Genomic DNA, 23229 nt, shown 5'->3' on the forward strand with positions numbered 1-23229 from the left:
AAAAGACTTTTCGCAGCTTGTCCACAATATGAATATAGCTATTCTGAACAACTTCATGTTTTTACATGTCTTTTCCTGCAGAATGATCCCTTATTCTGATTTAGTCTCATTACTTGAAAGTTATTTCAGATAAGTGGAGTTCAAATAAGCACATCCACAAGTGGAGTTACTCAGCAATAGCAATAGAAATTAAATTTACATCTACTTTAATCAGAATTAACTTTCAAGTGTGAACAAGCTCCTTATTACATTGTTGGAAACAGAGGCTGAATTACAATGATCTAGTTAAAATACAGCCACACAGATATAGAAGGAAAAATAATTAAAAGTATGATTTTTCTAAGTATCTTATTAAAGCTTTTATTCAAGTCAGTGCCATAAGGATGCAAAGGCATAGGCCACAGAAGAAGCATTCCAAAGTAGTTGCATGCACACCCCACCCACATGAAAAATGTATTGTGGAGAAAAAGAACAAATATCAATCCACGTCCCAAGTGGACAATACTTCCTGAAGAAGACATTTTTAGAGTAGAACAAACAGGCCCATAGACTAGGCTGATCAAAAGCCATTTTATATGTTAAAAAAATAAATAAGTATATCCATCCACCCATGCATAAGCCCTGCTTCGACTCATCTGCCTTAGCTATTAGCAGTCTGCTGAGCAGTAGGAGTGAAGTTGAATGGGATCCACAAAGATCGCCTAAACAATTCTGATTTTTTTGTCTTATGGTCTTTCCACTTAAAAGAAGCAACAGTGGTTATAACTGCTCAGAAAGTGACACACAATTTACATTAGCAAGAAGTGATTCCTGCTGGCATGGCAATTCCGGATGTTGTCCTGATCCGACTTGGACTGTCAGCCAGATTTCATCACTCTTCTGATATTTTCAAACAACAACTATTGTTTCTTCAGAGAATCTCCCTTTCTAGAATTAATGGCAGCAGAAGCATAGAAAGAAGTATGTTTAACAGATTGACTGTTACGATACCTAGCTAATTTATTTGTATGATCAAACCTATACTGAAGTCACTAGAGTTCCACACCAGGACCTCAGAAACCATAGCAGGACCACAGCTTGAATGTTAAAGTGCCTAATGAGAACGTTTAAGCAGCAGCTGTTGATTACGCCTTCTGGAAAGAGCGTGAGAGCAAGTCAACTCAGTCTGAAAAAACAATGTGACTCATACTACACAGAAATGGCAGAAGTTGCTTGTAACAAATTATTGATGCATGAAAATCAGCATCAAGGAAACTAAGTCAGAATTGTTGCACACATTTTACAGAAGAACAACGAGGCAAATGAAAAAATAAATTAATAGAGTCTTGAGAAGAATGTAATCAGCCATTTTTCATTCCTTTACCATTTTTTTTTTCTTTTCTGTGTGTACTTTATTCTTCAGCTCTTATGTGCAAAATCTTTGGTTGCAGACAGAAGGAGATTGGACATGCTAACTTGTAACATGAAAGATAGTACGTAATGGAACAACAGTACATAAAGTGGAACTAATTTAAATGATCTTTCACCAATCTGCAAAGAAAGATAACACTTTCTTATATTTACAGATGTTTCAGTCAGAAAAGTTGTGTTTTAGCTGATACATTAATACATTTTATTTACGGTTGAGCGTAACTAAAGTATATTTAAGGCATTTGTATTCCCCCTTTTTTATTCCATTCTTCATTTTTGCCACTAGCTTCGTCCATAAACAAATGGCTGCATTAGAAAAGTATGTATAAACAGAGTCAAAAACAGCAACTGAAAAACAAGGAAAGAATAAATAATTAAAAAGTAAAAATCTTCTGAAGCAGTTTGACATATTTGCTGAAGTAAATAATATCATTATGATGCAAACAGCAGGAAGAAAAACAGCTTTCTTGTTTAAACACTGGAAGATAGAGCAGGGGTCAGATTCTTGAGCCTTAAACCAAGGATCAGCTCTCACAGCACCAAGTGCAGGATTCATGCCGACATGCACACCAACTCCAGACCCAAAAGGCTTCCAGGGCTGGGCCCTCCACCTCAGCTCTGGCATGAATTTTAGTGTCTGTGGTAAAAGTTTTCAGTGTTAACAAACCAAACACATTATTTCCACTGGACAGGATTTTAAAGGTCCTCCTAGGAGAGCCAGCTGGAAAGCTGTGATCTCTAAAGTTCCTGACAGAGGATTCACATGATGGCCATTAAATACTTCAGCTTTGGACCTTTTCTTATTTAAATAATTTCTTCAGGAAGGCCTTACTAAATTAAACCTGTGGCTTACTTCATCTTACTACATTCAGCGAGATGCACAATAATAAAGAGATAATTAGGCAACACATTTTAGCCATTTTGAAAGGAGGAAGGGTGGAGACAGGCCATGGATTTGTAGTCCTCAGGATATGAGCAGTCAGTCAAGCTTAAGTGCTTGCTAAAAAAATAAAATCTACATCTATATGGGAATCGGGCTGGGTTCCTAATTGATCCCTCTAGCAAAGAGGCACAAGAGATATGTCTGATGTTAAAGTGATGCTACTCTTAATTATACACCAGGAAATACATGAGGTCTGTTTCAAGTGTGTGCTAAAATGAGCTCAAGATACTAGCCTCCAGCAAATATATTATACTGTCCACTGGCCTCAAGAAGGGAATTCCTAACTGTAGCTAAATGTCTATGTTGCCACATGCAAAAGAGCCATTTGAACTAAATCTACTGCTAAGTACACACCCAGCTCACTATGAACACAGAAAAAACAGCAGCTGGGAACTACTACCTTCTTATGGTATGCTTTTCCTGCACGGGGAAAAAAAACACTAGAATACTGGGTGGGGTTTTAGATTCTTCTGCTGGAAGTAAAAAAAAGAACTTGCAAGACAGTTTGTGTTTAACTTGTAAGACATCACTGCAAGAGTCTTAAATAACAAGGCTCAGCTTGACACAAACGCTCCATAAGATCACCTTCACTTTTCTTCACATTCTCCACCTCTTAATCCTCTGATCTAGTTTACACTATAATTGAAACATTAAAGATAATTAGCTTACTTTCTAAAAGCCTTATTGCTAACAAGATATAAGACAAGTCTGTTTGGCCACTGTGGATTGCAGCATATATTTTATTTGCTTTCTGACTGTGTCTCACCTATTTAAGCAGTGATTTCTGCAGGTGAGAGACTTGCTGCCTCTTAATTATTTAAAGAAATGTTCAAAACAGTGGCACAGCAAGTAAGGAGCATTCTCACATATAATTTACTATTTGTGACATATAGACAGTCATCTCTGTTTTTCATCTGCAACACACAGGATATGTAGCTGCAAAACAGAAACAGATCAAATACAGAGAGCTCTTACTAAATGCATTAAAAGCTCTCTTTGTGCCCTGAGGCTATATTAACCAAAGTGTGGGGATTTCATTTAATTTTGTTACATTTTGTTGTGTAGTGAAGTTTGTCATTACTGCTCTCTCTGTAGGGTTTGTGTTACAAAACTAAATATGCCAAACATAACGGGAGAATTTTTTTCTCTCCGTATGTCAGTATAATCACTGAACTATTGGAGTAGACATTTAATTTACATACTTTGTGTTGTGAAACAACAGTATGCAACACATACTGACACGGAAACCAGACCTACAAGGCTCTTAATCTTGAAAATAATCTTGAATAATTTTTGAAAGTAATGAAAAAGCAAAGTGAAAAATCTAGGCAACTTTTGAAACTGTAGTATCTTCTCCCTCAGTAAAAATATAGAAAGTAAAACTAAAGAAAAACCACATCAGGAGACAGGGAGCATGCACCAAGTAGAAAAAAATTGAGATTAAGTCAGCATTTGCAGCATGACTTTCAAGGTTGCAAATTCCCCTTGCTGATCAGAAGAATCAGTGCCATGACCCTGTTCCAAGAAGTTTAGAGTAACCCTGACGTATCACAATGCTAAGGAAACAATGAAAGGCAGCCATAAAGGAAAAAACCTCGTATCTACAAGACAGTACACATTTTACTGCTTTTTTATTATAACAGTTTAAAATCAACTCATTCTTTGCTAGCACTTAGCATGATGTTTTTACTCTGGAATTGCAAATACTAATTTATTTTTAGCTGATAAGTAATAACCACGTTATCTCTAGCTAAATAATACTCAGATGAACAAGAACAACAAATACACTTCTGCTAAATAAACAATACATCTTGCAGTAAATTTGTAATAATATGTTGCTTTACAAACACACACCGCATACTCTAGACAGTGTTCATGCTGTTGATATAGGTCACACCTCTCTTGTCACATATTTTCCTCAAATGTTGTAAAGAAAGAAATTCAGGTTGCATAACTGCAGCTGGTATTTTGTTTCACAAGTCAATACAGAACAAATAAACTATTCCACATCTGTGTGTAATTATTTTCCTTCTTAAAATGTTAGGAATCTGAATTTCCTATCCACAGCACAAAGTAAACCAAGCCTTGATTAATTAAATGTTAGCAAAGTTTCTCTTTACAGCTGTAAATTGCACTGCAGTGAAGAAAGTGACTTCCATCTTGAATGTCACATCATGATTAATAATGCCAACGTACTAACTGATTCTCCTTAAGACACTGACAAAGACATCACTCTGATGACTATGCTTTTGAAATTATCAACATTTCTGTATTTAACAGCTATAAGGAAAAGAGCAGAAGGGAAACCAGGAGAAGGTTCCCTATTCACCAATCACATTGAAGAATTTTATGGTTTTAGTAGACTGCACTCTTAGGCAATCAGTACTGTCCAATATCAGCAGATATGGAGTCTTTCTTCCCATCTCAGCCAGTAGAACTGATATCTCTATTTTTGTTAAGCATGCATAAATGAAAGGCTTTAAGCTTATGCCTTCAAAAGAGACTACTAGTTTTGGGTGTTTCTTCTTCCAGACGACATGTCAGTGTTCAATTGCCATTGCCTCTGTTCTTTTTCCCTAAAACTGGAGGTGACAGCAATTTATATTTGTGGTCTAGAAACACTTAAGAAACTCCATAAAACATTAGATCCACACTGTTTAAGGGGCTCTAGAGAATGCTTTGGCGAATATCCTCTGAAGAAAGTTGCTGTTCCTCAGTTGTATACTGCTGGAACCAGATGTTCAAGTTCAGCTTCTTCAGGTACTTTACTGAGGCCAAATAGCATAAAAGAACAAAGTCTGCAGGCAGCCTTGGTTGGCTTCTCAGGAATGTTTACCAGCTCTCCCAGACAGGGTGGGATCCTGACAGATTTCATTTCAAGTGAGAACAAGCTCTCAGGACTCTAGGCACGAGGTCAGCAATGCACAGACTGAGCCCGGACAGTGTCCTCTTGAGTTTGTGACACCATTCTGCCCAAATCTTTTTGTCAGCAGCCTCATCCTTACCTGTGCTCCTGCTCAGAGGCAGCAGATCCGCTGTAGTGGTGCGACTGCCTCTTCCGCAGGCTCTGATTTCCAGCTGCAATGGTGAGGGGCCCAGCCCAAGCTGTACTGATGACCAAGCACTAAGCTCTGCCCCTGGGCCTTGCCCAATGCTGCCCAGAGGTTTTACACAGCAAGGCCATGTGCCCAGCCTCAAGACGAGGCACAAAGCATGTAAAAAGCGGTCAGTTCACAGTATCACAGTATCACAGTATGTTTGGGATTGGAAGGGACCTCAAAAGATCATCTAGTCCAATCCCCCTGCTGGAGCAGGAACGCCTAGGTGAGGTCACACAGGAACATGTCCAGGCGGATTTTGAATGTCTCCAGAGAAGAAGACTCCACAACCTCCCTGGGCAGCCTGTTCCAGTGCTCTGCCACCCTCACTGAGAAGAAGTTTTTTCTCAAATTTAAGCGGAACCTCTTGTGTTCCTCTTGTGTTCTCGCTGCTCCATGAGGTCCTGTGGCAGCCGAGGGTAGGCAGGTCATTCCCACCAGTACTGCTGAGGGCAAACAGAGCAGAGCTGCACGGCCCACGTTTGGTTCATGGGCTGATAGCTGAAGAAATCCAACAGGGTAATATATAGGTTACTGCTAAGTGAACAAAGAAGCCTGATGACAACAACAATGGAGAATAGTGTCTTAATTCTTATAGAATCATAGAATCATTTAGGTTGAAAAAGACTTTAAAAATCATCAGGCCTAAGTTTCACAATTTTCAGAAATTATTTACCAATTCGAGCTCATTGCCTTTCAAACCAAAGTAATTGTGAGGGCACACCAGATTGCAAGATTAGTTTTTGAAGTACCCAGCCACAGGCAAATACACAAGTGCTCTGCTGATTTGCTAGCTCAGCAAAGTATTATTATGGTGATCACAAAGCCACAAACTGGACCCATATCACGAAATAAGCTTTCATTACTGAAACAACAGGACTACACTAGTGGCTAGATAGTTTCACCTCTATGTATGTGCTGGAAATTTATACAGAGCTACCAGTCAGGGATCACGTCCCCTCATGTTGTTATTTATGGTGCAGAGCTGACATACCTTTGCTGCTAGTGTGGCACAAAGCACCTTGGGGTTTTTTTGGCAAGTTTTAAAACAGAGTTGGGAAGTATCCCACCCAGTGGGTCAACTACATTGTATCATCCTGCATAACATATCAAGCTAATTTGACTTTTCAGACATTGTGATGTTAGAGATAATTTCTTTCATCAAGTATTGTAAGAGGAATGGTGTGAATGCACTCCCTTCCAGGGAAGGCCTAAAGCAGAGCAACTGGGAGTGATAGTGGCTCTCAGGCTGAACAGAACTCAATAAAAACGTGCTGCTGCAAAAAACACAACCACAATGCCAGCATGTTTAAGTGGATGTGCAGACCCAAGATGTGAAGAACACCTACCACTTTGCTAAAATGCTGTGTCTAGTTTTAGGCACCGAACTTCAGAAATGATGGAAACCATCTAGAAAGTCCAGAGGAAGCTACAAAACTTGTATTCTAGAAAAGTTAGAAAATATGACCTAGGAAAAGAAGGAGTTACTTTTTAAAGTTATGTAGTCTAGGATACAAAAAATTGAGGGCAACATAGCATTAGTCTGCATACAGTTGAAAAGCTGATGTGTTACAGAGATTGACCTGTTCTCTGTGCTCACTCGCGGCAATATAAAAGCAACGGGCTTATCCCAAAGTAGAGGGTATATACTTTCGAATAACATTATAGACACTGAGACAATTTGCCGAGAGAAAGACTCTGAAACTAACACTATCACAGAGCTCCATAAAGGTGAATTACTTCTGGAGATCCCCTCAGTCCTGTTCCTTCTGACAACTCTTTTCCTCAGCCCACTAAGAAAAGGAAAGTGCTCTCCTCCTCATAAGCTTTCAACTAGTAAAACAACCCAGGAGATGGTACTCCTCAAGTATTTCCTTAAGTAGTACTGCTCACTCATTTCTGTGTGCACTGGATACACTCACAGGAGTACTTGGACTGCTCAGCACCCTCTGCTATTCACCTGATGAAATCCCATGAAGTTCTGCTTTTACTTCAATAAAGAACGCGGGTCTGTTTTTTTCTGATACAGCAGCTCGACTTTTCCTCGAAAACAATAAGTTTTCAAGCTGCTCGCAATCCTCTGACATGCTGTAGCATTCCGCAAAGCAAACCCTGACCTTGAGACGGTGTGATAATGTCACCGCTCCTGTTAGCACTCGGTTTCTAATGGGCTCCGTTTGATTTTGTTAGGCTTTCCAGGCACAAACTCCACCCCGGCTGCCACCGACGCGCAGCGATTTTGGCTGCGGATTCCTGTGTCTCTCGATCCGAAGTCCCTGAACTCCCCAACTCCCCGCCAAGCGGGAGGTGCAGCGCACCCCTGTGCTGCCCACCCGGCGTCCCGTCCGGGAACGGGAAGGAGCCGCTACCCTGCCGCCCAGCCCCGGCAATTCCCCGGGGCCACACAGCCCCCGGGCTCCCCTCTGCGGCCCCGCCTTTCCCTTCCTCCCCCTCCGCGGCCGGGCAGGCCTGGCAGAGGCGCCGGAGCGGGCCATGGCCGGGCCGCTGGCGTCGCCCGTCACGCAGCAGGTCGGCAGAACGCGGGGCTGCGGGCAGCAGCCGGAGGCGGCGGAGCTGCGGGAGGCCGCCCGCTGCCGGGTGGTGGACGCGGACGGGAGGAGCATCCCCTTCGAGGCCCTGTACGGGGAGCAAAAAGCGATCGTGGTGTTCGTGCGGGTGAGAAGGGAGCGGCTGCCGGGGGCGGGGGTGTTTCGCCGGCCTGGAGCGCGAACAGGCGCCTTGTGGGGCTGTGAGAGGGGAGTTTACACGAAGGGGGCTGGAGCAGAGGGAAAAGAAAACGTAAAAGCAGATCAGTTCTGCTTCCGAGACCTCCCGTTCTTTGGTAAAATGATACAGTATTTATCTGAAAGGAAGTAATTCTTCAACCGCGTCTTTAAGGAAACAAGTATTGTGTTCCCTGATTTCCCTGCTGGCAAGCCAGCTCTCACATTCTTAAAATATCCTGACGTAAAACTATTAGCAAAGCCCCAAGCCCAGTATCCTTGTTCAGGCCTGGATTAAACCAAAATCGTAATCCAAATTTGGGGACTACGAAGAATTTTAATCTTTCCTGTTCCCAGTTCCCGATCACCTCCAAAATCATTTGTGCCTGAAGTCAGAATCTGGTGCATCATTGCTATGCAGTTACATCTGTTTCTGACACGTCTAACTGGCTATGTTGCAGAATTTTTTGTGTTACGCTTGTAAGGAGTACGTAGAAGACCTGGCAAAAGTCCCCAAGGCATTTTTACAAGTGAGTACTCTGCCCTTAATATGTACATGGGGTTGCTGTAGTGGAGGAGATTTGTTACGTCCTGCTGCACGCTTGCATTAGGCTTAAACCTTCTATGAATAAAAAAAAAGGCTGAGAAGAAAGTTAGTGCTTTCATTGTTTGCTACAATAGCCATAATGTATCTGCCTAGGAGGTCCAGAATAGGATTTATTGTGCTCCATTCTCTGTTGCAGCACCATTATTTCTCCCTGCCCTGTTATCTTGGTGCTGGTTTTCTGCTGTGTTCTGAACAACAAGACAACATTGAACAGGCATTTCTTTTGGTATTAGCAGTGCCCTGAGTAGCTGTATTCTGATCACTAATTACTGCCATTTCCATTATATGGCATGGCTGAATGATGGTTGTGCACGGAACAAAACCAGAAAATTAATCTGAATTAAAAATAGTGTCATTTTCTATGGTTATTTGTAAGATGCATCAGTGGTGTGACCTGTACTCCAGGCAGCTGTACGAACAGGAGTGACATAGTGACAGAAAGGCGAAATGGAGTGGGCAGAGGTTGCTGTGGATGGGTATTTGTTGGGTGGCAGGACATACCAGAAAAAGACAATGATTCCCTGCTAAATGTGGAAGGTCAATTTGTTTCTTCTAGGCTGCTGATTGAGATTTTATTGCATTTTATTCCCAACAGCAGCGTAGCTGATGACAGAGGCTCAGCTCCTTGGTGACAATAAGCCTTAGATAGACTAGGAAGTTGTGGATGAGAAGGGACAATTTCTTTGGCAGCTCTTGTTCTCAGGACAGATTTTTCTAAACTGCTCGATCAGTATTATTCAGAATGACATTTTGTTAATTTGTCTGCTCAAATATATACAGAGAATCAAAACCATCCATACTTTTCTTAGTGTGAGTATTCTAGTTATAGAAGGACTTCTTTTCATGACAAGCAAAATTATTCCATATGGGAAAGGCAAATATTATACCCTAATATTAAGATGACCTTAGATTTTATTAACTGTTTTACTGGCATCTAAATTAACTTAAGTTTTGGCCTCTATGTTAGACTCAGGCCTAATGTTGTACCTGTAAAAGACAGCAGCATATGCAGATGCAAGTTATATTAATGAGCACCAGTATATGTAAATCACAGATATACTTGTATGTGTACCAGTATTTGCATGCTGCTTGTTTGGATGCAGCTGCAACTGAGTGGAAATATTGAATTTCCAAAATCACAGCAGGTTGTAATCAATTAGAACAATGAAATTATTTATGCTACAGAAACCTGTAACCTAAAAGTTATCTTTATAAATAATTTTTCACTTAATAAATTGATGTAGCTGACAAAGGTGCAGGATTCAGATGTGTAGGTGATGTTAAGTTCAACTAATTTTACCTCAGTGCACTGTGATTGTTAACTCAGGACACCAGATTTTGCTAATGCTTTGCAGCCATGCAGAAGCAGTGAGTTCCTCTTTACAGTTTCAATACATTCTGTTCTAGGAAGCAAATGTGAGGCTTATAGTTATTGGACAGTCATCTTATCACCACATCAAGGTAAATAAAGTACTTCTTAAATTCATTGTATCCTGTGTTGTGTCTTAAGGGTCTGCATTGAGGGATTTCACTCTGAGTGAAAAGATGATCATTTTCAACAGCAGAAAAAGAATACAGTATTCTTTTTCATGAAGCAATTTTAATAGTGGTACACATTAATAAAGCAAGTAACTAAAACTTACAAAATCACTGGGACTTGCTAAGGAAACATCTTTTCTTGATTTCACTGGAAGCTTTGTTTTAGTAGAAGCTTTGGGGCTAAAAATTTTTGGCCTTTGACTTAACATGACAAATCCACAGGTTTCAAAATTTGGGGGGGGGGGGCTGGTGTCACTATTTTTTCCACTGTCAGTAGATCCTAATTAATTGCTGGCTCAACCTTTAAAATATCACCTTTTTTTTGTACTCATATATTTTGCAGCCCTTTTGCAGTTTAACTGGGTATACACATGAAATGTATGTAGATCCACAAAGGGAAATTTATAAAACACTTGGCATGAAAAGAGGTGAAGGTAATAGCGTATCAGGTAAGAATAATTTTCTCACATTGTTTGGACTTAGAGCAAAAGAAGAATGCTCAGATAAAACAGTATAATCATAATGTAAATTGGAAGGGAGGTGCCCACTAGATTGTCTCTTTTAAGCTATATTTTGTCATAACACTCGTAATCAGGAAACTCTAAACTATACATAGCAGCTGTTTGATTTTGTTGTTTGCCTTATATACTTTTGTATTTCTAGATAACAAATATTTTGCCATTCTGTCTAGTGCGGAGCCCTCATGTGAAATCAAACATGTTTCTGGGAAGCTTTAAGAGTGTGTGGAGAGCGATGACTGGCCCAGTTTTTGATTTTCAAGGAGACCCTGCTCAGCAGGGAGGAGCTTTGATTTTAGGCCCAGGTGAGCTTCTTTGTTTTGTGCTAAAGTTATGGTCTTTTTCTATAGCTGCTAGCTTTAACGCCACCATCTCAGCTGCTGTCCCTGTGGATCCCAAGGAGGCAGTCTTGTCTTGAACTCTGATTTTGCCAGCTGAAGGAAGCTGTGGAAGTGTCATTGTGTAGTCCCGTCTCCCACAGAGGTGGCGCAAAGCTGATCACCATCCTGCAGAAATCAATAGGATGGCAATGGAACAACTGCCTCAAAGTTTGCAGGGTTTGTGTTTCTTTTGACATAATGGTGCTCACCTAGTTTCTGCTTTCACATTTGATTCTGGGCATTTAATGTGGTTTTAGTAGAGGAATAATGCATGACGTGGGGGCTGCAACATGACAAAGTAATCTCATCAAATCATTAGGAAACATGCTGCAGCAGATTTAATTCAATTAGATGGCTCAATTTTCCTTGCTTCTGTAACTTAATTTAAAAAAATCTAAGTCATTGTTTAAGATATAGTATATTGTGCAATCTATAGAGCTAATACACATTTCTACAGGAACTAGTAGGAAATCAGAATGCTTCTTTGATTCACTTATGTCTTTGGATAAATAAATACTTTATTCAACCTTTTACATGTTTATTCTCATTCCATTCCAGGTAATGAAGTTCATTTTTTGCACCTGGATAAAAACAGGCTGGATCATGTTCCCATTAACACAGTTTTGCAGCTGGCAGGAGTTAAAACAGTAAATTTCACAAACAAACCCGAGATTATTGACATATGACACTGGCACAGTATATATTTTTTTTATTTGTATTCTGTAATACAAGAACAATTCTCCAGCGAGTTCCCACCAGCATTGGTACTGTTGTGTCTTTATGGGACATCTGAAACCTCTTCTCAAAAATCAGAGCACAGAATAAAACTGCCTGGCACTGAAGATGGGCACTAAAGTGCTATTTCCATTGCGTATAACAAAAACTAAAATACAACTGAGGCTTATTGCAAAAAATCCTGTATTTTATTGCTTCCTCATCAAACAATCTTGCTAAAATATTTTAAAAGTCTGTGTTCAAGATGCACTAAACTAAAAACTCTGGTTTTGCTCAGGAAGATCTTGGGATTCTTGCCTTCAGATCACACTGGCTTTCAATCCAATGCTTCTCAGCGATGTTTTAAAGCTTACAGCACCATGTGACAATCTTTTATTAAAATATACCTTGAAAAATCACAGTTTTGAACACTGGAATTTACGCTTATGCCTGCTTTTGCATCTAGCGCTAGCAGACATTATGAAATACATTTTACAGTTTTAAATAAATATTTTAAATATGTCATCCGTTGCCTGCAATTCTTTTGCATTGTATGAAAAGGTGGGTCTGTAAGACTAGGGAGGCGTGTGTCTTAAAAATATTTCTGATCGTGTCAGTTTTGGAGTAGCTATAAACAATTACTTGTTTTCGCATGAAGATTTGCAATAGAATATTTTCCCTTGTATATGTGTAATTCAAAATAAGAGGTCTCTGAAAAAATGTCCTTAGTTATTTCTGTCCTAGACAACGGAGCTAAGGACAACAGCATTTTGGTTGCAGTTCTGTCAGAATAAATATTATCCATTTTTCTATAAATGTTTATGTTCAGAATATATTGCTTTCATTAAAGCAGATGTGTTCTCTTTCATCCATAAGCCACTTCTTTTTAGCAATTTAAAAAAAAACATTGTCTGAGGTTTATGGAGGAGCATATCCTCCACTGCAGTGTCTCGTCTTTAGCCTTCATTGTAAAATGCTACTATTCATATCTCACCTACAAATTTTTCTCCCCTTTTAAGCCTCAACACTAATACAATCATAAAACAGTATTCTGAAGTTTGTCCCTGCATCCATTAAGGTCACTGGCAGGCCCAGAGCAAGCTCCAGACAGCTCTACGCCATTAAGAGCATGTGAAATTAAATGCAGTGTTCCTTGGTGAAAAATAAAAGACTTTAAGAAACACAATGATACTGAGCAACATAATTCCATTAAAGGTACTATGCCTCAGCACCTTATTCATTACATACACTTTTGATACGGTGTGTTCAGAAGGTGGATATTATTAATGTAAAAACGCCGTGTTCAGTTCCCTGCTTTGACTAAACACCACTCGGCTTGGGACTAAAAGTAGTCACGTGCAGACTCTGAACCCCTGTGATTTCGGGACAGGCCATAGGCTTCCTCAGAACTTGGCATAACAGACTCCGACCAGCATCTGGGGCTTACAGGGCAGTAAAGTCTGCATTTTGTGGCCACTACCACACATTAATAAAAAAGGGGTTGTTGCCTCCTTCCAGGGCTCCCCCAGCTCAACAATATTTTTGAGCATGTTGGAAACTCCAGAACGGAGCCGCCTTTATGTTACTTAAACCACAGCAGAAAGCGAGCTAGAAAACTTGTCTTCTGTTTATTAAGCAATAACAAGAAACACAGAAAGAATATTTTAAAATAATTATTCAGTTTATTTGTAGTGCTTCCACTCTGCTTCATTCCCTCAGTCACCACTCCCAAAGACACTGACTCTAGTTCCACTTTTGTTTTGCAATCATTTCACTTTCATTTTCGTGGAGCTTTTGATATCGAAGGAAATGTTTGGCTAGCTGGTTTTCTACTTGTTTTGCTTTCAGTGGAATTAAAATCATACACAATTGGAATAGTTCTATTGCTGCATTTTAAATATATAACCACAGCTAAAAGAACTGTGCACTCTCAAAAGAGACTGGAATGAATTAAACTGTAGTTTGACAGTTCAGTTGGTTGAAGTCATCCACATTCATCATTGCAACACTGACAAGAACCAAACCACAGCCTTTGTGTTATCCCAGCAAAATCACTTATTCAGAAAGATTTGTGAAGTGCCGAGAAACAAAAAGAGGGAATGGGACAGGAGGATTCATTAGAAGATCTAGCCTAATTAGACCATCGGTCCTGCATTTTGCATCTGGCCACAGCTTCACCGAGTCTGCTAGTGCTCTGCGAGACAATGATTCCCACATGCGTAACAAATTGGAACAAGGGTGGCCACATTCATCCACGGGAGAAACGGTTTTTAGAGTGTCAGCAGAATTTTAGGTCTCTGGTGTTATTTAGAAAATGTATTTTTAAGAAGTTACACAGTGGAAGGTGGAAACCGCTGCAGGATGAACGCTGACCTCATATTGGGCAGGCGGTACAACACTTCAGCAAGGGCTGTTGTTACGAGAGGCGGGGAGGAAGCACTTTTCAGAAGTTGTTTTAACTACTAGCTTAATTTATTTCAACACCTACTTACAATAACGGTGTATTTTGAAGCATCACTGTGTCTGAGAAGTGGACTCAAGCCCAGCTATTTTAACTTTCCAAATAAACCCAGTTAATGTTCAGACCAGACAAAAATGGCGTGTACTGGACTGGTTTGTGCTGGCCTCACACAACGTCATACCCCCTCCGAACCCTCTATCGGTACGTGTCACGACAGACACCTGAAGACTGACGTCTCAAGACACGCAGCTGAAAACGCGCATTTCTTTACGCCAGCGCAAGCGCTGCCGGCCCGTCTGCGGGAGCGGACCGATCCCGCAGCCGGAGCCCTGGCACCCCCGGGGCTGCGCTGGGTCCCGCCGGCGCCACCACCGTCCCGCTTTCCGGGAGCAGCGCGGCGCCACGTCAGCAGCGCCCGCCGCGGCGGGAGAGCCGGGTCGAGGCGCCGAGGGCCCCGCCGGCCGCCAACAGCCCCTGGGCGGCAGCGACCGCCTCGGCCCACCTGTTACAGCGGCCACTATGACATCACCGTCCGCACCGCTCCGCGCTGGTGACGCCACACCGTGCTGACCCAATCAGAGGAGGCGGGGGGGTGTCGGGAGGTGGCCGGCAGCTGCCGCCGGCTGGGGGCGGGGGGGCCGTAGGTGCACGGGGCGGTGGGAGGGGCCGGTGTCCGGGGAGACGCGTCAGCCGCCGCCGTCGTCGTCGTCGCAGGGTCCCTCCCCTCCAGCGGCCCGAGCCCCGCGGGGAGCGGCGCCGGGCGGCGCGGCGGGGATGAGGCGGCCGCCTCGCACCCACCGTAGCGGCGCGGCCGCCTTCGCCATGAAGCGGAAGAGCTGGGCCGAGGCTCGGCGCCGCGCAGCCCCCGCGCCCCCGGCGCTGAAGAGAACTCGGGGCACGGTGTCGCGGGCGGCGGGGGTCGAGGCGGAGCGGCAGCAGCCGCCCCCCGCCGGGCCGGAGATCTGCCTGAGGATCGCTGGTGAGGGGGGCGTGCCGGGGGGACGGGGGCGGGCAGGCGGGACAGTTGAGGCGCGAGTCGGGGCCGGGCTGCCTGCGGCGGGACGGGGCGGGGGCCGCTGGGGTGTCCCGTCCCGTCCCGTCCCGTCCCGTCCCCACCCGCCCCGCCGCCCCCAGGGTGGGGGGCGCGGCCGCCGGGCGGGAAAACGTCCCCCCAGCGCTCGGTCGCCGTTGTCCCCGGCGGGACCCCCGGGCGCTCGGCCGGTGCGGCAGCCGCTGCCATCTGTGCGATGGGGTCATTTCTTTCGACTCTGGCGTTTCACACGGCGAAGTATTCTTCGAAAATGCATCGCTAGTGTAGCCGTTCTTCCAGAAGAATAAGTGTCGTAGGTTTTTAATAACTCTGGCTGTACCGAGCGATTACCTAGTGCTGCCTTTTTCTGCTTGTAAGAAAGGGAAAATACATTTGAACCAGTAAAACATGTTTCGGGGGGGGGGGGGGGTGTGGAGAAAACGTACTTCTCTCTATATTGGGGATATATATCTTTCTAGTAACGTTGTTCATGCTGCCTAATGGGAAAAATAATGTACATGCTTTGCACTTCTTCTTGACACTCGAATGCTAACAGCTTCTGAAGGCAGGTTTACTCGGTGTCCTCCATCCTTTTCGTGGCCCTGTGATTTGAGCCATGCTTTGTTTTGGCACAGGAGCCTGCCTCTGTGGAGAACCATGTTGGATCACATAGTTTTGGATTTAGTTTTGAGTTTCCCCAGCTGTAAAACATGCATGAGTGTAGTTTGGCTGAAAGAAAAAGCAAACAAACAAACACCACCAAACAAAACAAGCACACAAAACAAAACCAAAATGAACAAACAAAAAATGGACAAAAGAAATTAAAAAAAACCAAAACACAACAACAACAAAGAAACAAACAAAAAACGCAAAACTTTTAATGCCTGGTGACAGAATCTGAGAGTGGTAGCATTTACAACTTCTCTTAAAAAAAAACCAAAAACCTAAACATAAACTCAGCACTTCTCTTTGAAGGACATGGGAAATTGCCTGTCGACAGAGAAAGCAAAAAAACGAAGAGCAAGTGGTGACAAAAGGCACTAGTCTTACCTGTGCCAAGAAATGGGGTTCCTTGAGTTAACTAGTATGTCTCCTAGATAACCATATGTTTCGAAGACTGTAAGATTTGTTCTGAAAATTTGGCATACTGATGTAGGAAGAGTGTAAACTCCCAAAGCATACCAAATTCCTCTTTTTAAAAATGCTTTACTACTGTCAGGGAATAAAATCCTAAACAGTCCAGCCTAAAATACAACATTTTAGGCCTATTCTACGCAGCGAGACATAATGGTGTACTTGTATGCAGAACTCCATACGTGTATTTTTTATGACTGCAACCATGTATATAGAAAATGATGATGGTATAGTTTTAAGGTTAAACCCCTCATTTGGCAGGTGATGGCTTTTTGATATCGAAGTAGTTTCACTACGTAGAATACTGTGCAGCCTTGTACAGCTTAAATCTCCAGCAAACGGGACTGTCTAACTATTCTCACACAGCAGTTGCTTGTACCTGATGATACACTTGTGGCAGCAATAGACCCCATAAATTACTGTATTTTCTCCTCCAAAGAAACATTCACCTGGTTAAATAACAGAGTAGGGCACCTAGGCTTTGACCTGTGTTTTTCCAGTGAGATTTCACCATACACAGCAGTACACAGTATAACAAACTCGATTAAAATGCATTAGATTATTATATTTTATATTTCATTTTGTCTTCTTACTGTGCACAGTGGCTGCTGTTTACAAGCTTCTCCTAATGGAACAGTTATAGTCTAATTTTTATTACCCTGGTATGTCATACATATTTTCTAAAACCTTAAAAGATTAAGCCCGCAGGCTTATATTTTTAATTCAGCTATTTGGAAAGTTATTTCAAGTTTTGAGCTGTCAGTTCTGCCTTCTGATAATGCAGTTCTGAGAAACTAATTAATAGTTCTGGACTGCAGATGAATAAAAGCATAAGGCCTTGTTCTTGCAAATGGACATACTGGTAAATATTTTAGCCTCTGTAAAGGCTGGGGAGATCTGCATTATCTTATCTGCTTACAGAAACAGTGCCAACCTCGTTAAGAACATTGCAGGCTACCCTCATGTTCATCTTTGCAAAAAGACAAAGGCAGAAATGAAACTCGAATAGCTGTAAAGATTTATGGATCTTTTCTTGTGTGATGATACACTCATAAACAGCAAATTTTGTAGTCCATTATTTGTGTGGATTTTATCCTCAAAATACTTACACTAATTATTGTATTGACGTATTTCTTAATGAATTGTGTCCATCAGCTGTATGTCAGAATAATTCTTAACCACGATCATCTCAATATTTTTGTTTACTATTAAGACTAATTCAGGAAAGCTATTCTTGTGAAAAAATTGTGTATTTTCATCTGTTAAACTGCGTGGAAAGCCTTACCATTTTCTTTTTGTCAACTAATGTGTGAGGCTTGCTGGTATGAATTCAATTTGCTGGAACTGAATGCATTTTTTCTGTTTATTAGAAGCAGATTCCCATATCCTTCTCATCTCCAAAAGAAGTAATTTATCTGATCTAAAGAAAATGTAACAGTTCTGTGTGAGATGCTTGAAAGCTGTTGATTTCCTTTCCTTGGCTGCTTTTCTTTGTCATTGCTCTGATTTTATACATACCATTTTAAAGAAGGTGTGGAATTATAAGGCATAAACCTCAGGCAGAAGGTGTGTGTTTCTCTCTTTACCTCTTTTCAGTAGTTAATTCTAAAATGAAGTAACTACATTAACTATACATGGAATTCAGTTTTAAGTGATAAAACAGCATGGGGCATTTCTTGGCATTTGTTCTCGAGCTGAATGTATGTCCAGTTTGTTAGTTACAGTAAGGAACTAACATCTTAAAGGATGCTCTGAGCTATACTGTATATGCCTTTTTTTTTTTTTAATAGTCATTTTACTTAGCCTGTCACTTGAAGTTTTTATGAAATACCAATAGTTTTAACATGTTCATTGACAGGTGGGTTGGTTTTTTTAGTTTTGAGGATTTTTTTTAAAGTTGTCATTTGTTTTTCCAGTATTGCTGACTTGTCATTATAGACTTTGTGTATTATGTAGATATTTTTTTTTTTTCTTAATGCTAAGGGCACTCCTACCAAGTATCATTAAACTTTTCAACATTTTGACTATCAACACTTCCAATTAGTTTTCGTTATATAACCATCTCAGTACAAAAGTTGTATTTACTCTTTTATCAATATGACCTCACTTACTGTGAGTCTTTCTCAAAGTTAAGATTTTAAATATGAGTTTAAGGTTTTTATTGTCCAAGCCAGCACTGGAAGTGCATGAACGTATATAAAGTAGCCTTGTATATCGACAAGAGCAGCAGAGTGCAAGGGCTCTGTTTGAGTGAAGTAACACAGTGGTGTTGTTCAGTTGTGACATGGCCGTGAAAATATTTTTTTTCATGGTTTTCTGTTAAGTAAAAAGTTCCTTTAGCTTTTTAGTGTGATTTCATTTTATTTTTCAGAGGCCAGGCTGTTGTTCTAATTGCCAACTCATGACTTGAATTTGAAACATCGTAATGATGACTGGATGAATCTTTTCAAGGATAGAATTACTAAAAAGAAAATCTCATACAATTTTTCTTTTCGTCTCAACATTGCTACAGAATTTCTCTTTTGTGTTTTCTCATGTGTCTTCCTGAATAATTTGGAGTCTTTTACATCAAACACAAAAAAATACTATGTACCGACTCTGAATTTAGAAATACACTCCTCTTACCATAGTAAATAACTCTCTGGTTACATTCCTGGTAATTCAAAACAGACTAACATTGGTGCTTGTTGTACTGTCAGTCTCCTCTGAATTTTTCATCTAAGTCATCTGTTTAACAATAGAACTGTAGAATTTCTCTTTTTATGAAATAATCCTTGCTGAGCATACACAGACTTGTCCTGCAGTGAGTGCCTGTTTGGTATTTAGTTGTTTCTTGAATTACTGAAATTTCTTTCTCCAAGGCCTGTGCAGCAGATCCCAAGAAGCATCAGGCTTATTGACAGTAAAGGGAAGGAGATTATTTTGTCATCCCTGTATTCACGTTAACATGATTTTGAAGTGGTAGCTCTTACTTTCGTATACATCTATTTCCACAGAACACTGTAGATCTGAAAAATAAGCAGGATCTTTTTGCTCCTGTACACACACTGCAATCAGATGTGTGATTATTATAGCTTGTGTAGACATGCTTGTGCTAGCTTTAATCTCACTAGTTCACGTACCAGCAGTAGCAAACCTGTGGTAACACAGCCCTTAGTGAGGAGTCTGCAGGCTCATTTTTGCTGTACCTTGGATGCTTGTTCAAATTAATTGCCTACAGTGACGTCCATGTCTCTGTATTTTAACTGTTTTGTTATAAGAGACTAACAAAATTATGTGTAATTGAAGTATGTCTAACATACTGCAGTCATATCTCCTAATTGCAGTGCAGACACAGCCTGTAAGGCAGTGAAGCCCTACTCTCGTTCTTCTGAGAGACGATTAGAAAGGTCTGCTCTAGTTTGATAGTTTAGGATGACCTTTTATCAGAAATTTGCAGGAATCTGGAAGTGCTCAAGCATGCTATATGTAAATGAACTACTAAAAAGCTAAAATTAGAAAAGGAAATATAAAAATAAAATGGAAGCCTTGCACCTGCAGTCCAAACCTTTGTGGAGTCCTAGTGAAATAAATTAATCAGTGCTGTGGTGTTTTTTATATATAAGTCCTCATCCCATAGTAAGATGAAGGAATTCTCTTTTCCCAGCGTGTGTTACTCCTATTAAAAAAATCAACACACTAATCCTTGGCTACTGTAAACAGAACTGTGAATGTGTTTGCAAAAAATAGGTATAAACAGACATGGTGACTAATAGAGCACTTGTCTTATACCGGACTGATAAACCAGTAGAAAGGTAAATACACTTATGAGAAAGGATTTCTCTGTGTGGCTCATTTCTAAGGCCTCCCAATAGGAAACATGTTAGAAAGATGAAGCCTGCTGTTTACGTTATAGGGAGCAATTGTCAGCAGTGCACCGGAAAGGACAGCTTGTCAGGATATGGGTATTTGACACACACTGCTCTTATTGTGTGCTAGTTCTGTAAATTCATTAAATGTGAGTCTTTCAGGTGTTTTAAGAGTAGCAACAATTAATTTGATCCAGAGATGTCGGTGCAGAATTGAATGACGGCAGCAATTCACAAGGCCATGTTCACTCAGGATAGGAATTCTTACATTTGTTGGACATTTTTGCAAAAGCCATGGAAGATTTCCACTAAAAGTAGGAGCACTGAGGAAGCAAGTGATTCTGTTACTTCAAATCCTGTTCAGGAGCAAAATGCTAAATTATTTTAGGTCCTTGACCTGTGCAAATATTTTTCCTTTCATTTTGATCACAATTTTGTGTTTGAGGATTTTGGATTGCTCTAGAGCTTTTATATTTTCAAAAGGGATGTAAATTTTATGTGAAGAAGCTAGTGTGCAAGAAAGTAGTGTATCAGTTTGAGTACCACAGCCATTCTTCCCACACTTTAGATGTGGATATTGTTTGTGGACATGGAGAGCTCAGTGTAAGTCAATAATTAGATGGATATAAAGGACAGATGCCATCAAGGAAAAAATTCTGGATGTGTATTCCCACTGTTAACCCCCAGTGGGGGGGTTCAGTGAGCTAACTCCAAAGGAAACTTTTGCTTGTAAGGAACCTGGTGGCAGCTAGCCATCAAATCAGTTTAGAAGTGGTGTGAAATTATAGCCTGGGGCTGTAGTGTGACATGTGTTTAATCTAGCAATGCCAGTTTAAACATGATCCCTAGATATCGTATCCTCTCAGTTCTCCTTTCTGCTTCCTCCTTTGCCCTCAGTCCTCCCACATGCACGTTACCTCTCATTCTCAAGGCAGAGGGAAGTAAAACAGCAAAGCAGCTTTTCCTTTTTCCTTTTTCCTTTTTCCTTTTTCCTTTTTCCTTTTTCCTTTTTCCTTTTTCCTTTTTCCTTTTTCCTTTTTCCTTTTTCTTTTTCCTTTTTCCTTTTTCCTTTTTCCTTTTCCTTTTCCTTTTCCTTTTCCTTTTCCTTTTCCTTTTCCTTTTCCTTTTCCTTTTCCTTCTCTTCTCTCTTCTTTCCCTTTCCCTTTTCTTGTTCTTTTTCCCTTTCCCCTTCCCTTTTCCCTTTCCTCTCCCTCCTCTTTTTTGTTTCTTTGATACTGTGGTAGGATACTTGTTACAGTTTCTGATTCACACAAATCCACCTTGTCACAGCATTGGGCTTGACAGAGTGGTGGGGACAGATGCAGGGGAGGTTTGGGAAGCGGGGTCTACCTCCACCCCCAAATTGTTGGCCTGGACACTTTTACAGGGCTGCCTTTCTGTGAAGCAGTTTTCCCCATGGTGTATTTTGCATTCAGTCGGGGCATAGCTGCACTTGCTTCTCCACATGTATTTGCCTTTTGCCGCCAGTTTAATCACTTCTTTAAAAAGCACAACTTTACTCTGAATTTTATTCTTTGGCTTGCTGTCAGGAGATGCTTTGTTAAATGTTGGGAGCGGGTAATGCACTTCCCAGGTAGTACTGCATCTGCTGTGCCTACAAGATGGGACTATTGGAAATTAAATAAGCAGGTTTGGTGCCTTGTTTCTGCTGAGAGAGTAAGGAAGTAGGTTCTTAACTCCTTGCTCAGGAGTTACTGTACATCCCACTGGTTGCACCTGACCTGTAAATGTTTAAGCCAAACCAGAGGTTGCTCTTTTGCTGAAATGTGCATTTAGCAGATGTACAGTTTTTGGTGGTGTTGTCTGCCTCTACCCCCTGAGATATTGCTGTACATAGGTGAGCACTGAGCATGTGTTGAAATATAGATATGGGGACTAATTTCATGACATACTTTACTGTGTATTTTCAAGATACAAACAATGATTTCAAAGTGCTAGTCATGAAGAATTTTGTATTGAAGCATAAACTGTTGGGGTTTTTTTCTTGCCCTCTGGAAAAGGAGATGCGGGTTTTCTTTATTAGAAATTATGCTTTGAAATTATATGTTTTATATTCAGGTGATCTGTTTTGATATTTAAGTAGTATATCTGTTCCAGGCAACTAGTTTGCAAAAAATCAAGTTTTCCTTTTAGGTTTGAATTTTAATCCATGGATTTTGTAATGATATATTTTCAGCAGGAGGAAGAAGAGTATTGCTGTGGTGCTGCAAGGCCTCAATTTTTATTGACCAATTATTGCAAGCACACAGCAATTTACAGCAGGAGCAGTGTCTCAGTGTTTAAAGTTCACTGGGGCTACAGCTTCCCTGGCCATAAAAATAATTTATATCTATGTGAATACCATTGACATTTTTTCCCCTCAGCTTAACAAAGGAATCCAAGGCAAGGTGCCTTCTGCCTGCATGCACACAGGCTTTGAAGGGGCAGCTAGGATGGGGACGGGGACGGGATGTCCAAGCAGTGGCTCCGCAGGTGCTCCCATGGGCGTCAGTGGGCTGCTATCTTGTCCCCTCACATCCCTCTGGCATCCGTCACCTGCAGACTTTAATTGCATGCCACTGCTGTCAAAATCATCATTTTATGGGAAGATGGGAACTGACTGTGTTTTGGCGTGAGCACACTTTGCTGTTTAGAGTGTCGGTGCTATGAGATGCTGAGGGATTCATGGCTTGGTTGGGGGCTGCATGTGTGTGTTGGTATTTGGAATGCAACACATGGCACCTATTGCCAAAAAGAGGTGGGTCTCTGCTGTATGCGTGGGTGCAAGTCACGGACATGCTGTGTTGCAAATTCATCAAACAGG

General features: G+C 41.2%; 2 protein-coding genes across 10 annotated transcripts in view; both read left to right on the plus strand.

Moving 5' to 3' along the window:
• The first annotated feature begins 7769 nt into the window (after nucleotides 1-7769).
• Nucleotides 7770-12457, plus strand: PRXL2C (peroxiredoxin like 2C). The gene is made up of 6 exons (XM_065045802.1): nucleotides 7770-8127; nucleotides 8636-8704; nucleotides 10189-10242; nucleotides 10664-10769; nucleotides 11012-11143; nucleotides 11777-12457. Exons 1-6 carry the CDS (start codon nucleotides 7945-7947, stop codon nucleotides 11902-11904), a joined length of 672 nt encoding a protein of 223 aa, XP_064901874.1. The 5' UTR covers nucleotides 7770-7944; the 3' UTR covers nucleotides 11905-12457.
• A 2176-nt stretch (nucleotides 12458-14633) lies between these two features.
• Nucleotides 14634-23229, plus strand: part of CDC14B (cell division cycle 14B) — a 47476-nt gene continuing 38880 nt past the window's right edge. For 6 of the 9 annotated variants that reach the window (XR_010468916.1, XR_010468917.1, XM_065045795.1 and 3 more), the window contains exon 1: nucleotides 15041-15372. Coding sequence is in view for 7 of the 9 variants with exons in the window: in XM_065045795.1 (XP_064901867.1) it covers nucleotides 15168-15372 (205 nt within the window). In the remaining 2 variants the exon portion in view is untranslated. Of the gene's footprint in view, nucleotides 14944-15040; nucleotides 15373-23229 lie in introns of those variants that run through there. The other 3 variants (XM_065045794.1, XM_065045792.1, XM_065045798.1) reach the window with 2 other exon arrangements.

This window comes from Columba livia, chromosome Z, assembly GCF_036013475.1.
Source record: "Columba livia isolate bColLiv1 breed racing homer chromosome Z, bColLiv1.pat.W.v2, whole genome shotgun sequence".
In the NCBI taxonomy this organism is placed as follows: Eukaryota; Metazoa; Chordata; class Aves; order Columbiformes; family Columbidae; genus Columba; species Columba livia.

Excerpts from the sequence above, each read along its gene's own strand:
- PRXL2C (XM_065045802.1), top strand. The coding sequence starts at position 7,945 with ATGGCCGGGCCGCTGGCGTCGCCCGTCACGCAGCAGGTCGGCAGAACG. Across the intron at positions 8,128-8,635 it reads CGATCGTGGTGTTCGTGCGG|AATTTTTTGTGTTACGCTTG; the intron begins GTGAGAAGGGAG and ends GCTATGTTGCAG. Across the intron at positions 10,770-11,011 it reads TGAAGGTAATAGCGTATCAG|TGCGGAGCCCTCATGTGAAA; the intron begins GTAAGAATAATT and ends CATTCTGTCTAG.